The sequence below is a fragment of the Bubalus bubalis genome, chromosome 2 (genome assembly GCF_019923935.1).
Source record: "Bubalus bubalis isolate 160015118507 breed Murrah chromosome 2, NDDB_SH_1, whole genome shotgun sequence".
NCBI classification, from domain to species: domain Eukaryota; kingdom Metazoa; phylum Chordata; class Mammalia; order Artiodactyla; family Bovidae; genus Bubalus; species Bubalus bubalis.
Window position 1 is genome coordinate 177,492,176 of NC_059158.1, and position 16,234 is coordinate 177,508,409.

The 16,234-nt window shown below is 45.1% G+C and overlaps 1 protein-coding gene across 2 annotated transcripts in view; it reads right to left on the reverse strand.

Moving 5' to 3' along the window:
* The window catches only part of SMPDL3B (sphingomyelin phosphodiesterase acid like 3B), a 32,806-nt gene extending 17,304 nt beyond the window's left edge, over window positions 1-15,502 (reverse strand). Inside the window, exons 1-2 of one of the 2 annotated variants that reach the window (XM_006049660.3) lie at window positions 14,932-15,502; window positions 73-286 (exon numbers count right to left, since the gene is read on the reverse strand). In XM_006049660.3, the coding sequence (XP_006049722.1) occupies window positions 73-286; window positions 14,932-14,992 (275 nt within the window). In that variant the 5' untranslated portion in view covers window positions 14,993-15,502. The remainder of the gene's footprint in view (window positions 1-72; window positions 287-14,931) is intronic. The other variant, XM_006049661.3, reaches the window with a different exon arrangement.
* Between the last annotated feature and the right edge of the window lie 732 nt (window positions 15,503-16,234).

Below are 16,234 nucleotides of genomic sequence, written 5' to 3' on the forward strand. Positions count from 1 at the left end.
TGGGGCAGGTGCCAGGAGGGCAGGGGGCACTCGCAGTGGCCAGGGAAGGGCAGCTGTGGTGACGGCTCTCACCCAGTCCAGAGGATGAAGTCTGGCTCTGGCTCGATCTCCTTCATGGCGTAGATGGAGGAGTTGATGAGGATCCAGGGAGAATCACAGAGGTAGTCGCCCCAGGGGCCTGCATTGGGCACCGGCTGGGAACCTGCAGACGGGCATACCTGGAGAGGGTCTTCAGACACCTTGTAGTCAGGGTCCAGGTGCAGGTCAGAGATGTGCCAGAACTTCCCTGCAGGGACAAGGAGACCCCTCTAATATGGGTTCCTCCCTGAGCCTGGCTAGGGAGGGATCAGGGGAACCCTGGGGTAGGAGAGGGGAGTTTACACAGGTGAAAGGAAGTTTTCTCCAAATCCAGGGCTGGGCTTTGCCCAGGGAGGCACTGAGCAGAGCAGAAAATAGGCTTGGTTCTGTCCCTGACCTCTGACCTTTGACAAGATCCTTTCTATCTCCCCACCTCAGTGTTCCCAGCAGCAGCAGGAGGGATTGGACTGTGTGGCCTTCAGGAATCCTTCAGGAATTCTATGTAGAGTGCTTGTTTTAAAGCAAAGATGAGTTAAGCACCCAGGCTCTGGAACCACATACTAGCTGTGTGACTCTGGGTGAGATGCTTCACCTCTCTGAGCCAATAACTAGAGCTAAATGTTATGCTCTAGGGAAATATATACAAAAATCTGGGAGAAGGCTTACACACCAAAGGCATCATAAGATCTTGCTAATTAATACCGGCAAAAGGCTGGGGAATATGTGTGGAAATAAAAAAGAAAGAAGGCTGAGCACCGAAGAATTGATGTGCTTGAACTGTGGTGTTGGAGAAGACTCTTGGACTGCAAGGATATCAAACCAGTCAATCCTAAAGGAAATCAACCCTGAATATTCATTAGAAGGACTAATGACAAAGCTGAAGCTCCAATACTTTGACCACCTGATGCGAAGAGCCAGCTCATTGGAAAAGACCCTGATTCTGGGAAAGATTGAAGGCAGGAGGAGAAGGGGATGGCAGAGGGTGAGATGGTTGGATGGCATCACCAACTCAATGGACATGAGTTTGAGCAGGCTCCCAGAGATAGTGATGGACAGGGAAGCCTGGCGTGCTGCAGTCCATGGGGTCACAAAGAGTCGGACATGACTGAGCTACTGAACAACAAAAATGTGTGGAAACGGTGTCTATGAGTAGAAGACCAGGAAAGGTGGACTGTCATTTCAGACTGGCCTGAATTTCTCATTGTGGGCCTACTTGTTAGTGACTCTGGATGTGAGGTGAAGAGCCAAAAATCTCGAGGTGTAACACAAAGAAGGGAATCTAAAGAAACGGGCTTTGGAGTGGCTTTCTCATCGGCATCCAGCACAGGGCCTGGTGTAAGTGGTTTCAATGATGCCTATTGAAGGAGAGGTTGAACAGGTTTGGCCTCTCCCCTAATTCCTGTTTCCAGAATTTCCTCACTTTCCATCATTGCTCTCACTTCCTCCTCCACTTCCTGTGTCACTTAGTGCCAACAGTCAACACCCACCCATCCCAGTAAAATGGGCCTGGGCCTGGGAATATGCCTTCTATTGCTTTCAGGGTTGGCTAGCCAGTCCCCGACTCTTTCCACCCTCCCTTCCCCCCGCCCCCAGTGACTCTAAGACCAAAGGTAAAGTCTGGACCCTGATCTCACTCCTTGATGCTTCTGAGCTTTGGCCCACCTCTCCTGATCTAAACCTGGTCTCCGGAAAGAATCAGAAACTTGTTCATACCAAGGTACACACGACTGATTAAACAAACCGTGGTCCCTCCCACGATCATTATATAATCATCCTCCTCACAGCCCTGAAGGGATTGATCATTATCCCCTTTCCATTTTGGTGATAAGGAAATGAAAGTTCAGAGGTCAACATGCTTGAAATCACATGGTAAATGCTGGGGGTGGAGGTGGGTGGGAGTCCTCTGGCTCCCTAATCACTCCAAGGAAAATGTGATTGCTAAGGGGGTAAAATCAATGCCTTTTATTTTAACTCTTTTTGTAGATCATCTATGCGTGCATTTTAAGTTTTTACCCTAACTGAGACTCTTTGTTTATAATGGGGGAAACTAAAACTTTTCACACGAATTGTGATCACTAACATATTTGACTGCAGCCATGAAATTAAAAGACGCTTACTCCTTGGAAGGAAAGTTATGACCAACCTAGATAGCATATTCAAAAGCAGAGACATTACTTTGCCAACAAAGGTCCGTCTAGTCAAAGATATGGTTTTTCCAGTGGTCATGTATGGATGTGAGAGTTGGACTGTGAAGAAGGCTGAGTGCCAAAGACTTGATGCTTTAGAACTGTGGTGTTGGAGAAGACTCTTGAGAGGCCCTTGGACTGCAAGGAGATCCAACCAGTCCATTCTGAAGGAGATCAGCCCTGGGATTTCTTTGGAAGGAATGATGCTAAAGCTGAAACTCCAGTACTTTGGCCACCTCATGCGAAGAGTTGACTCATTGGAAAAGACTCTGATGCTGGGAGGGATTGGGGGCAGGAGGAGAAGGGGATGACAGAGGATGAGATGGCTGGATGGCATCACCGACTCAATGGACGTGAGTCTGAGTGAACTCCGGGAGATGGTGATGGACAGGGAGGCCTGGCGTGCTGCGATTCATGGGGTAGCAAAGAGTGGGACACGACTGAGCGACTGAACTGAACTGAACTGAACTGAACATATTTGAAATTACTCCTACAGGGGCAACATCCTAAGGCAGAGAAAAGAAATGGGGTGGTTACCCCATTTCATCAAGAAAGTGGGCAGAGTTGGGGGGTTTCCTGCCGGCAACGGTAAGTGGGTCACACCAGCTTCCAGTCAGGCCAGCCAGGTTGGCTATGGAAGCTTGAGAAACTTTTCCCTTCTCTCTGGCATGTGGGCCCCTTGCTTCCTCTGCAGACCATACAGAGGTCATCCCTTTGCCTCAAGCGGGCACTTTCTCAGCAAACAACAAACATGGAGCAGCTCTTCCCCTTTGATGTCAGCCCTCAAAGTTCTCAACAAGCATTTCTTAACTTCAGAAACTCCTTGTCTGCGGCTCGAGTGTCAGCTGTTGGTTTCTCTCTTCCGGCAAGTTCCAGACTAGTCAGTGTAGAACTGGAACTCCTTCCAGGCTCCCTTGGGCTTCCTATGACCTCTGTGTGCATACGTGAGTGTGCGTGTGCGTGTGCGTGTGTGTGTGTGTAGATGCTTGCCTTTATGCCCACTGCCTCAAAGGCCTGACTCTGGGAGAGGTCAGAAGAGTGGAAAGAATGGCAGAGAGGGCCAGAGGTTCAGACACGGGCAGCCTTAGGCTCCAGTCTCCTCACTGTGGAGGCCGACCATAGGCCCCTCCTCTTCTCCTTGGCCCGACCCCGCCCACTCCCTCTCCTCACAGGGCCTCTTTCCTGACTCCTCTGCCGCTTTCCCCAGTCCTCTCGGATCATCGCACGGCTGCCTTCTCTTCTTCATTGAGGTCTCAGCTGGAGAATCACCTCCTCAGATAAGACTTCTCTGACTGCCTTTGCTCAAGTTCCACTGCTTCCCACCCATCTGGTCTCTAGCTGGGTGACTCCAAATGACTCTCCCATTTTATTTTTTCAGAGCACTCTCGCACATGAAATTATCTTGTTGACTTAGCTGTTGGACATCTTCCCTGTCTACAGTGTCAGAGCGCTTGATCCCAGAATGCTTTCATAATACATCTATGCTACCCATAAGAGACGGGAGCCACAGGCTTCTATGGAATTAGTCACAGACTGTAAGGAATTGCGGTCTAATTATCATGGCATGGAGAAGGTGAGCACAAGGACCCTGAAGAGGGAGGCAGGTTACTGGGTTTCCTCATCTGGGGCCCCTTGGACTGCAAGGAGATCAAACCAGTCAATCCTAAAGGAAATCAATCCTAAATATTCATTAGAAGGACTGATGTCGAACCTGAAGCTCCCATACTTTGGCCACCTAATGTAAAGAGCCGACTCATTAGAAAAGACCCTGATTCTGGGAAAGATTGAAGGCAAGAGGAGAAGGGGACGATAGAGGGTGAGATGGTTGGATGGCATCACTAACTCAATGGACATGAGTTTGAGCAAGCTCCGGGATATGGTGAAAGACAGGGAAGCCTGGTGTGCTGAAGTCCATGGGGTTGCAAAGAGCTGGAGACAACTGAGCGACTGAACAACAGCAACAATCCAAGCTGAGGACTCTGAGCAAGCCAGTTGGACTGAGGGTGTTTGACATCTGGCCTACTTCTCTATAACCATCAAATAAGACAGTGAACAAGAAAGGACCTGTCCAAAGCACATGAAAAGATGCTCAACACCACTAATTATTAGAGAAATGCAAATAAAAACTGGTCACACCAGTCAGAAGGGCCATCATTAAAAAGTCTACAAACAGTAAATGCTGGTGAGGGTGTGGAGAAAAGGAAACCCTCATACACTGTTGGTGGGAATGCAAACTGGTACAGCCACTATGGAGTAGAGTATGGAAGTTCCTTAAAAAACTGAAAATAGAACTATTATATGATCCAGCAGTCCCACTCCTGGGCATATAACCAGAAAAAAAGATAATTCGAAAAGATACATGCACTCCCATGTTCATTGCAGCACTATTCACAAATGGCCAGGACACAGAAGCAACCTAAATGTCCACCAACAGAGGACTGGATAGAGAAGATGTGGTATATATATACAATGGAATATTACTCGGCCATTAAAAAGAACAAAACAATGCCATTTGCAGCAACATGGATGGACCTACAGATTCTCATTGGAGCAGGAAATGGCAACCCACTCCAGTATTCTTGCCTGAAAAATCCCATGGATAGAGGAGCCTGGTGGGCCTAACCCTAACCCTAACCCTAACCCTTGGGGTTGCTAAGGGTGGGACACGACCGAGGGACTAACACACAGAGATTCTCATACTGAGTGAAGTCAGATAGAGAAAGACAAATATCATATGATATCACTTATATGTGGAATCTAGAAAAAAAAAAGGGTACAAATGAACTTATCTACAAAACAGAAATAGATTTACAGAGGTAGAAAATAAACTTATGATTGGGGGGAGATAATGAGAGGGGGAGGGATAAACTGGAAGATTGGGAATCAACACACACACTACCGTATACAAAACAGATACTAATAAGGACCTACTGTGTAGCACAAGGGAGTCTACTCAGTGCTCTGTGGTGGCCTGTGTGGTAGGGAAACCTAAAAAGGAGTGCATTTATGTGTTTGTATAGCAGTTTCACTTTTTCCTAGATTCACACCTGGGATTGGCATATCATTGTAGATCGATCATACTTCAATAAAAATTTAAAAAAAAGGAAAATATGATGTTTAATTTCTGTACATATTTTATTCATGTGAAAGTCAGTGGTGTCCACTCTTTGTGACCCCATGGACTATACAGTCCATGGAATTCTCCAGGCTAGAATACTGAAGGGGGCAGCCTTTCCCTTCTCCAGGGGTTCTTCCCAACCCAGTGATCAAACCCAGGTCTCCCACATTGCAGGTGGATTCTTTACCAGCTGAACCACAAGGAAATCTCAAGAATACTGGATTGGGTAGCCATCCCTTCTCCAGCGGATCTTCCCAAACCAGGAATCTGACTGGAGTCTCCTGCATTGCAGGTGGATTCTTTACCAACTGAGCTATCAGGAAAGGCCACTGATGAATATACAATAATGTAATCAATGCTACTGATGGACTGATGCTGAAGCCGAAACTCCAATACTTTGGCCACCTAATTTGAAGAACTGACTCATTGGAAAAGATCCTGATGCTGGGCAAGATTGAAGGCAGGAGGAGAAGGGGATGACAGAGGATGAGATCATTGGATGGCATTACTGACTCGATGGACATGAGTTTGAGCAAGTTCCAGGAGTTAGTGATGTACAGGGAAGCCTGGCGTGCTGCAGTCCTTGGGGTTGCATAGAGTTGGACATGACTGAGTGACTGAACTCAACTGAATCAATGCTACATAATATTTATATTGCTTTCAGGTTTTTTTTTAATCTGTTGTAAATTGCTTTTTTTCTTCTTTACTTTTTAAAAACATTTTTTGGAGTATAAGTTGATTTACAATGTTGTATTTGTTTCTGCTAGACAACAAAGTGAATCAGTTGTGCATATACATGTGTCCACCTTTTTTGGATTCTTATCCCATGTGGGTCATTGCAGAGTGTTGAAGGGAGTTCCCTGTGCTAGCCTGTAGATTATAATGCTTTTTTTCTTAAGAATAAAAACTCCAGTAGAGAAAGATGTGAACATTTCAAAGCTTTTATTCATGTACTAGATATTCCACTGAAGATGTGAATATTATAAAAAATGTTTGCCAATTTGGTTGGTGAAAAATGAGATCTCATTAGTTATTTTGCATTTCTTGAATTTCTAGTGAATTTGAATATTTTAAATATGTTTATTGGCCATTTGTATTTCTTTTTTGGTGACTTTTCTACTTGTGTGTTCTTTGCCCATTTCTGTTGAGAGAAAGAAAGTGAATGTCGGTCAGTCATGTTTGACTCTTTGCGACCTCATGGGCTATCCATGGAATTCTCCAGGCCAGAATACTGGAGTGGGTAGCCTTTCCCTTCTCCAGGGGATCTTCCCAACCCAGGGATCGAACCCAGGGTCTCCCACATTGCAGGCAGATTCTTTATTTCTATTGAGGTGTTCCATTATTTTTCTTAGTTTGTAAGAGCCCTTGTCTGTATAATATTAACCCTTAATCCATCATATATGCTGTAACGTTGGAAGGGGGGATAAAGACTTCCTTTTCTGCTTCTCCTGGTAAGTAAAATTAAGTCAAAGAAGCAGGCTATAAAACTATGTATGTAGTGTGGTAGTCATTTTATTTTTAAAAGCACATAAAAATGAAGAGAAATATTTATAAGGAACCCAATGAAAAAGTTAATGATTTTCTTTTTTATACTTTTTTCTACTTTTCCTTTTTTTTTTAATCAGTGAAGATATTTAAATTACAATTGGCGTGTGCTTTTCCTCCCAATTAGATTTTAAGTTCCTAGGGGACAGAGATAACGATGCTTCACTTGTCCCCTGCAGTGGCTTACAATTGTCTGACAAATAAATACAACGGTGAATTAACAGTTTTATTTTATTTGACTGTAAGAGTTTTACTCTCAGAGGTATTTTCTTGTTACTTTCACTGTGATCTTGGTTGGTTGTCCTGGGAAGCAGAGGAATTAAATAATTGTTTAAGAGACTAATTTTAGAAGAGGCAGTGTGTGGTGCTCAGGATATAGCTATAGGAGGCAACCTTGGAAGCTGTCAATTAACATTTTCGGTTAACCTCCTTGCCTGGTCCCTCAAGCTCTCTCCGAGTCTTGCTCATGAGGTATAGAAACCCATGACACCAGCCAGATACAGGTATATCTGTCACTGTGTCCCTCAGACCCCATTGTTAGGCAAAGTCCTACTAAAATAAAAACTTCCGTCTCTACTTTTTTTTTCCCCAAGAGATCTTTTAAAACATATTTATTTATTTGGCTGCATCAGGTCTTAGTTGTGGCACATGGGCACACTCTGAGGTATGTGGGATCCTAGTTCCCCGACCAGGGATCAAACCCATGTTCTCTGCATAGCAAGGCGGATTCTTAACCACTGGACTACCAGGGAAGTCCCTTTACTTTTTAATAATTAAAAAAAAAAAAAATCAGTCTCAGAGCCATCCCTGTAGTCACTAATGATTTAATGATGAAAAAACACAGGACTTTAGATTTGTGAGAAATTGGCACTTGACACCACCACCCTCCTGGGTTCCCACTGTCACATGGTACTTCCAATACAGGGTAAAAAGGGCATTTCTTGGATTATTTTGCACCTAGGCTTGGGACAAGTGCAGCAAATAGCATCCCATCATAGTCTGAGGAGGCACTGAGTTATTGCAGGGGGTGGTCAGCGTTGGTTTCAGCTGAGTTTCCTGCAAATGGGCAAAGGCTAACTAAGGTTAAGTAATATGGCAAAGTAGCTGAGAAATGATATTTCATTTCATAAAGTTGGGGTTCACAGTTGCTAGCATATTAGGATCAACTCTCCTAATGTTTTTGCCTCAAATGAAAATGAGTTAGAAGTCAAGCTCTTTGAGGATAAGCTCCAAGTGAGGACAGTGAGCTATTGGATGTTCAGTGGCCTTTGTGCTTTAGGCAGCAAAGCTGGTCATTGGAAGACTGGTGTATAGCTTCACCTGGAAGAGCCATCTCTCCTGAATAACAGATTATGGCCCTGGTAGAAAAATGCTCCTTGGGACTCCCCTGGTGGTCCAGTGGATGAGACTCCACACTCAGGGGGCCCGAGTTCAATCCCTGGCCAGGGAACTAAGATCCCACATACCACAGTTAAGCCCATGTGCCACAACTACTGAGCCCGTGTGTGCCAACAAAGACCCAGCACAGCCAAAATAGATTTAAAAAACTAAGTATTTTTTTAAAACGGAAGAAAGAAAAGTGCTCCTTGACATTATTATTGGTCAACTCTCAGAAAAAGAGTAGCATGGTGGGGAAGAAAGGTGGAGTCAGTCAAAGCCTAGACAACTTCAGAGGCAGTTGGGGACTTCTCCAAGTGTGCCATTCATCAGGGAGAGGCCCTGTTTATCTACTTTCAATTTTTTTTTTTTTTAAATTTTTGGCCACATTCCACAGCATGTGAGACCTTAGTTCCCTGATTAGGGATTGAACCCATACCCTCCACATTAAAAGGCAGACAACTGGGGAAGTCCCTGCATGCTGGTAAGTTGCTTCAGAATGTGTCTGACTCTTTGCACCCCTATGAACTGCCCGCCAGTTTCCTCTGACCATGGGATTCTCCAGGCAAGAATACTGGAGTGGGTTGCCATTTCCTCCTCCAGGGGATCTTCCCAAACCAGGTATCCAGCCCAAGTCTCTTAGGTCTCCTCCATAGGCAGGTGGGTTCTTTACTACTAGCGCCCCCTGGGGGAAGTCCCTGCGGCTGCTGCTGCTAAGTCACTTCAGTCGTGTCCGACTCTGTGCCACCCCATAGACGGCAGCCCATCAGGCTCCCCCGTCCCTGGGATTCTCCAGGCAATAACACTGGAGTGGGTTGCCATTTCCTTCTCCAGTGCATGAAAGTGAAAAGTGAAAGTGAAGTCGCTCAGTCGTGTATCCACCTTCAATTCTAACGACACACAATATGGTTGCCTGACCCTTCTGGTGGGCTTCCCGTAATGTTTTTCCTCCTTCTCCTCCTACACTCTCCCCTCAACATCTCCCTCCATATGACTTGCTGGAACCCCTTCTATTACTGTATTTGAAAAAAAAAAGTATAATATTTTCAAATAAATCACTGTGTTCAACCAGAAAAAAAAGGGGGGAGGGGTGTTTGTCCAGAGGACTCTCCACACACCACTGTCCCTGGCAATTACCCCCAGGACCCAGAGTGAGACTGGGAGGGTATGGGGAGGTGGGAATTTTAACACTTTATCCTTTGGACCAGAGATTCTCAAACATTACCATGAAGACACCTCATCTGGGGAAATCTCATGAAAATTAAGAAACTCTATATCCATACTGCTTGGATCTTTTACAGTAAGAGTGTATTCTCAGAATCCTTGAGTTTTAAGAAAAGGTACCAATCTTAGCTATCATGATTATTCATTAATCATTGAGACTATAAATAAACTGGAGTGGGTTGCCCTTTCCTTCAGTGAGTTACAGTGAGTGTTGAGGGCACAGACCTGGTTGGAATTCCAGCTCCAGTGCTCACTAGCTGGGTGAACTGACTCTCTGCCAATTTCTTCATCTCTGCCAATTTCTTCATCTGTAAAATGGGGACAACAGCGCCCCCTACCTTTTACAGTTATTGTGAGGTTTAAAACGAGAGAATACGAGAGAATGCATAAGCCCTCATCAATGCAAAGCAGCAATTACTCTGAATTTGATCACTGGGGATCCTGCAGTTCTGCTTTCACCACGGAAGGGAGATGGGATGAGAGGGGTGGCTGTGTCCTTCTCCTGCCTGCTTCAGCGTCCACTCAGCTGCTGTCCTCTGCAGGTAAATGTCCAGGGCCAGGAACAATATGAAGACGAATGCCGTCCTCTCCTGGCTGGTTCTACTTGAGCAGAGGGCTGGCGGGCACAGTGTACCCTCAAGCCTTAATTCTGAGAGCTCAACTCTGCTCCCTGTGCCTGGGCAGGCAAAGTAGTCTCTTGGCCCTCCTTCTTCACCAAGGTGTCACCAGGCTAACTTCGTACACTGGGGACAACAGATACAGAACCCAGAGCCTAATCCCTCTGTAAGGCCCATGGAAATCTCAGAGACCTGGGGAAAAAAAATGCATTGGTTCCAAAGTTGAGGGGAAAAAATCTGTGCCATCAAAACCAACAATCTATTTCAAATGCAACATTTATAAATGTCATTAAAAATTAGGGACTTCCTAAGACTCTGAGCTCCCAATGCAGGCAGTCAAGGTTCAATCCTTGGTCAAGGAATGAGATCCCACGTGCCGCAAACAAGAGCTCACCTGCCACAACTAAAGATCCTGCATGCTACGACAAAGATCGCAGATCCCTTGTGCTTCATCTAAGGCCTGGGGCAGCCAAATAAGTAAACAAAATTAGTATATTTAATATATTTTTAAAAATTATTTTTAGAAGTCATTAAAAATCATATATAATGTGAGATCCTTTTACTGATTCATGTTGGGGTGGAGGAGACGAAAAAACCATTCCTAGAGTCTAAGACAGTCTTAAAATGTCTGAAAGATTATGGTCAGAGACAAGAAGAGGAAGGCAGGAAAACACCTGCCATTTATTTAGCACCTACTGAAGGCCGGTTGCTGTGCCAAGCCCTCTGCCTATGTAGCCTCACAGCAAAATGATGAAATACGTTCTATTATCATACTCATTTTACAGACGAGGAAACTGAGCTAGTTAGTGGCAGACCTATGATTCATACTGTACCTGAAAAGAAATGATCACAGTGCACTTTGCCACTAGTTAGCCATGTGACCTTAGATATTAAAAAAAAAAAGGTCTTAAACTTTTATAGCACATTGCAGTGTAAGTGCATGAGCTCACCTGATTTAATCTCTCCTCCTATAGTGTTATCCTTATTTTACAGATAGTGAAATAGAGACTCAAGGTCACATAGATATTAAAAGGTAGTACCTAGGTTTTCTGGCTTAAGGCAGTGGATTATTTTTGAAAGGACAGCATGAAATTTGAAATCAGAGAAATCTTGTTTTGAATCCTGGCTACACATTCAATGGCAACTTGAACAAGAGATTTCCTCAGCTGAGCCTCAGTGTCCCCATTTCTGTAAAATGGGGATAACGATACTAGTAGAAAAGGGGTGGATGGCCATGGAGTGGACAAACCAGCCTGAGTGCTTAATCCCTGGGCTGCTCTGCCCCTTGGACCTCAGGTTTTCTTCTCTTCTGGAGCCTCTTTTTTCTGAAGCATAAGATTTGTGTTTTGCACAAAGGTTATCTATTTTATCAGTTTCAACTGCCTATGATTCCGTGACTTATCTGTTATGCATACAACCCACCATAAAGCAATATTGGTCCCAATTTCAGTCCTTTGTGGGGATTTTTTTGTTTTGTTTTCTGCTTTGGTTTGGTTTTACAGTAGGTTCTTGTTAGTTATCTATTTTATTTCTTATTTTTATTATTATATATATATTTTTGGCTGCCCCACACAAGATCTTAGTTCCTTGACCAGGGATCAAATTCATGACCCCCGCATTGGAAGCACAGAGCCTTAACCACTTGACTGCTAGGGAAGTCCGTGATTTTCTGTTTTAAAAACAGCAGTGTATATATGTCAATCCCAAACTCTCAATCTATCCCCCCCTCCCCGTTCCCCTGGTAACCATAAATCCGCTCTCTGTGAGTTTGTTCTTGTTTTGTAAATAAGTTCATTTGGACATTTTTTTTTTTTTTAGATTTGCATACAAGCTATCGGAGAAGGAAATGGCAACCCACTCCAGTATTCTTGCCTGGAGAATCCCAGGAACAGAGGAGCCTGGTGGGCTATAGTCCATGGGATCGCAAAGAGTCAGACACAACTGAGTGACTAAATAACAATAACAATAATAAGCTATCATTTTTGATGCTAAGCAATGATCCCAAACACTTCAGTTATAACTCCTCCTCTGTAAACCACTGCCCTCCAAAACACAAAGGGTTAACTTGTTAAAACCGACCCCTTGTGTTAGCTGGTAAATCTGCGCGGAAGAAGGGATAGGCTACCCACTCCAGTATTCTTGGGCTTCCCTTGTGGCTCAGCTGGTAAAGAATCCGCCTGCAATGCGGGAGACCTGGGTTTGATCCCTGGGTTGGGAAGATCCCCTGGAGAAGGGAAAGGCTACCCACTCCAGTATTCTGGCCTGGAGAATTCCATGGAGTATACAGTCCATGGGGTTGCAAAGAGTGAGACACGACTGAGCGCCTTTCACTTCACTTCACTTCACTTGTGTTAGCTGTGTGGCTCGCCATCGCCTCACAGTAGCTCCAAGAGGCAGGCTCGTCATTCTTCAAGGAAATGTTTGCCTCCCACACTGGCTCCCACAGAAAGAACTTGTGGGCTTGTCTGCAGTTAGAGGCTGAGGGATAAATGCTGTGTAGCCTCTGGTTTGTGTGGGAGGAAATGAAACCAGCAAGTTGGTGCCCCACCCAAGTTCTTGGCAAAGGATGGTGCAGGTAGAAACTCCACGGCCTTATGCAAAGCAAGGGTGATGGCTATCTGACTGGGTGTCTCAAAAGTCTGCACTTCAGGAAGAGACTCAGATTCTGAAAAAACTGACAGGTGCTATGGAATTCTTTTTAAATTTAACTCCAGTTTTAGATTATAGATGTATACAGTCCAGAAAAGTTTGAAGAAAAGGGGGGGAAAAAAGTAGTACCCACAATCCCAAGAGGACCCATCAAAGTGTATCGTGGATAAGGTGGCTGAGTACGAACTTGGTCTTGCCACTTCCCAGCTGTGGGATCTTGGGGAGTTTTATGTTCCCTCTGGGTCTCATTTTCCTCATCCACAAAATGGATATAATGGTAATAGTACCTACTTTACAGGACTATGGTAAAGAATCTCCCTGCAGTGCAGGAGACCTGGGTTTGATCCCTGGGTCGGGAAGATCCCCTGGAGAAGGAAATGGCAACCCACTCCAGTATTCTTGCCTGGAGAATGCCATGCACACAGGAGCCTGGCAGACTACAGTCTGTGGGGTTACAAGAGTTGGACACAACTTAGCAACTAAACCACCACTACAGAGATAAAAATCAGAGGAGGTGTTTTCACTTCATTTTTCAAATGGTTTTAGGAGGACAATATATGTCAAGCACAAAGCATAAGCACAGTATATAGTAAGTACTCAGAAAATAAATGTTAGCTCTTCTTGACTATTTTCCTTTGTTTGCATGTTTTTATATACTTTTTCTTTTTTTTGGCTGCACCTCCCAGCTTGCAGGATCCTAGTTCCCTGACCAGATATTGAACCTGGGCAGTGAAAGCGTGGAGTTTTAACCATCAAACAGCCCATGAATTCCCTCACTTGGCATTCTTAAAATTGTCTGCAAGTTTACACATGAGCTGGCACCAGCCCCTGGCCCCACTCCCGTGATCTCCCAACATCCACGTCCCCCTGCCCCGCCATCCCCCATTCTCTGAGCTCCAGCCACGCTGGCCTCAGGCTTTTGCTCGCACACATGGCCTGTGCATCCAGCTCAGGGCCTGTGAACTTTTTGTCCTCTGCTGCTGGAATGTTCTTCTGGATATCCACACAGCTCTCTCCCGTGCTGCCTTAGGTCTCTAGTCAAATGTCACTTTGACAGTTCTTCTCTGCTACCCCTTAAGTAGTCTTTCTCCCCCATCCTCTCTACTCCTTTATTCTGCTTTGTTATTCTCCATAACCCTCGTTATTTCCTGGAATATGTATTTCTTTGTCTATGTGTCTTTTAGTCTGTCTCTCCTGAGGTGAAGGGAGGTTTCTCCAGCACTGGAATTTTGTTTCTTTTCTGCCACAACCCTGGTTCCAAGAATAGTGCATGATTCATTTTTTGGTTCAAAATAATTTTTTAATCCCCAGGACATTTTAGTTCTTATGCCTTGTTTTTGTTTTGAAGAACTATAAATTCAAGCTTAGGAAAGCTTGCCTTTGTCTTAAACAAAACAACAAAGCGTTTGTATAATTTGCTAATCTAATGTCCTTTTAAGAGAGAGATGGGAGTACTCCAGCAAGGATAAAATTTATACCGTGTATGATGCGGATCCATGTAGTGTGTGCGTGCACATTTTTGACAAAATTATAATCTGCTGGTGGCATTTGCAGAAAAGAAACCCTTGCAGATTTCTGAGGTTGTGGTTTATTCTCAAAGTTGTGTCTGACTTTTTGCGACCCCATGGTCTATAGCCACCAAGCTCCTCTGTCCATGGGATTCTCCAGGCAAGAATATTGGAGTGGGTTGCCATTCCCTTCTCCAGATGCAGATTTCTAAACAACAGTGAACTCTGTTAGGAAATTCTAAAATGTGTTACAGATCAAAAAGGGAATGAGGTTAGTAAAATGCCTCAACAGAGTTCCAATAAAATACTAGATTTGAGAGCTACTCGACCAATATTTGTTGAATGAATTCATGAATCTGCCTGCTACCTTCTACCTCTACCAGCTGGCTGGCTCTTAGTTACCAATAGCTCTGAACAATGTCCATGTTCCTCCTGTGGCCAGCCGTCACCTCCACTTAACAATCTTAGGCTCAAACAGCACACCCTCTGCCCACTAACTCTCGCACCCAGCCTCCCCAGCTGAGCTCCCTGTCTTGCTATTCTTAGCAACATTTTCAGCTTTCCCTGAGCAGCTTCCAGCAGCCCTGGACTCTGAGTTCACAGCGATCCCAGGCATCCTCAGTGCCTACCTGGTGCAGCCCTGGCGACTCCCCAGGAGGCCAGGAAAATCAGCACCTCCAGCAGCTCCATCCTGGGGTTTCGCCTGATGGGAGCCGTAGGGTTCTCCCTGAGCTTTTGTTCGAGCCACAGACTTCCTAGCTAGGTGTGGATGGCTGCGTGTCAGAGCAGAACTTCCCGTCCAGTCACCAGCTGTTCCCAGACACTTGGGGCATCTGGCTCCTCTGGCTTTTCTTCCTTTGCCCAGGGGGGTGTGAGTGGGGTTTGCCCTGGGAGTTGCACTTGCCAGGCCTTTGGACTCTCACGTAAGAAGCAGCACCAGTCCTGCCAGTTCCTCAGAGCGTGTCGGTCGGTCCAGTCAGCAACTGGATTCCCCAGGAAACTCACTCAGCCGCAGTCACCAACCAGCAAATATCCTCTTTCAAAGTTTTCACGCTGCCCCACCCCAAGAGAACAGACAATGTCCGGCCTTTGCCATCAAAGGAACTTAAGTGCTTGTTGGAGATTGAGCTGCTTGACCACAAATGAACCCAGACCAAGAGTCATCTGCTCATTCATGCCGGAAACCCTGTCCTGGGTAGATGGAGGGACCCAAGGCCACCACTCTGCCCTCTAGAGGAAGAAGCAGGCCACTGGACTGCAGTTCTGCGTGGCAGGTAGCTTGACAAGCCCAGAGGAGGGAGCTCACCCTCTGAGGAAACTGAGAGGGCTTCTGGGAGGAGGTGACATGGCTTCGTTTCTTCTTTGATTGTGAAAATTTGCCAACATAAACAGAACTAGAGAGAACAATGTAAAGAGCCCCCGTATCCATCCTCCCACAAGAGCAATTATGAACTCACAGCCAATCTTACTTCATCTTTACCCCCACCCCAACCCCAAAGGATTATTTTTAAATTCCAGAGATCATATCATTTTGCCCATAAACACTTTAGTATACATCTCTAAAAGATAAGAACTTTTTTTTTTTTTTAGAATTTTTTAAAAACAGCATAGAGGATCTAAAAACAACAGTGTTACTGACCCTCCTCCTTGGCCTCATTTTTCTTTTTTTAAATTTGTTTATTTTAATCCAAGGAAAATTGCTTTACAACATTGTGATGGGTTTTGCCGTACATTAGTATGAATCGGCCATAGGCATACACGTGTCCCCTCCTTCCTGAACCCCGCTCCCACCTTCCTCCCTTGTTCATTGTTCAGTCACTGAGCCATGTCTGATTCTTTGCGACTCTGTGGAGTAAAAGCATGCCAGGCTTGCCAGGCTTCCCTGTCCTTCACTATCTCTCTGAGTTTGCTCAGCTTTAGCATCAGTCCTTC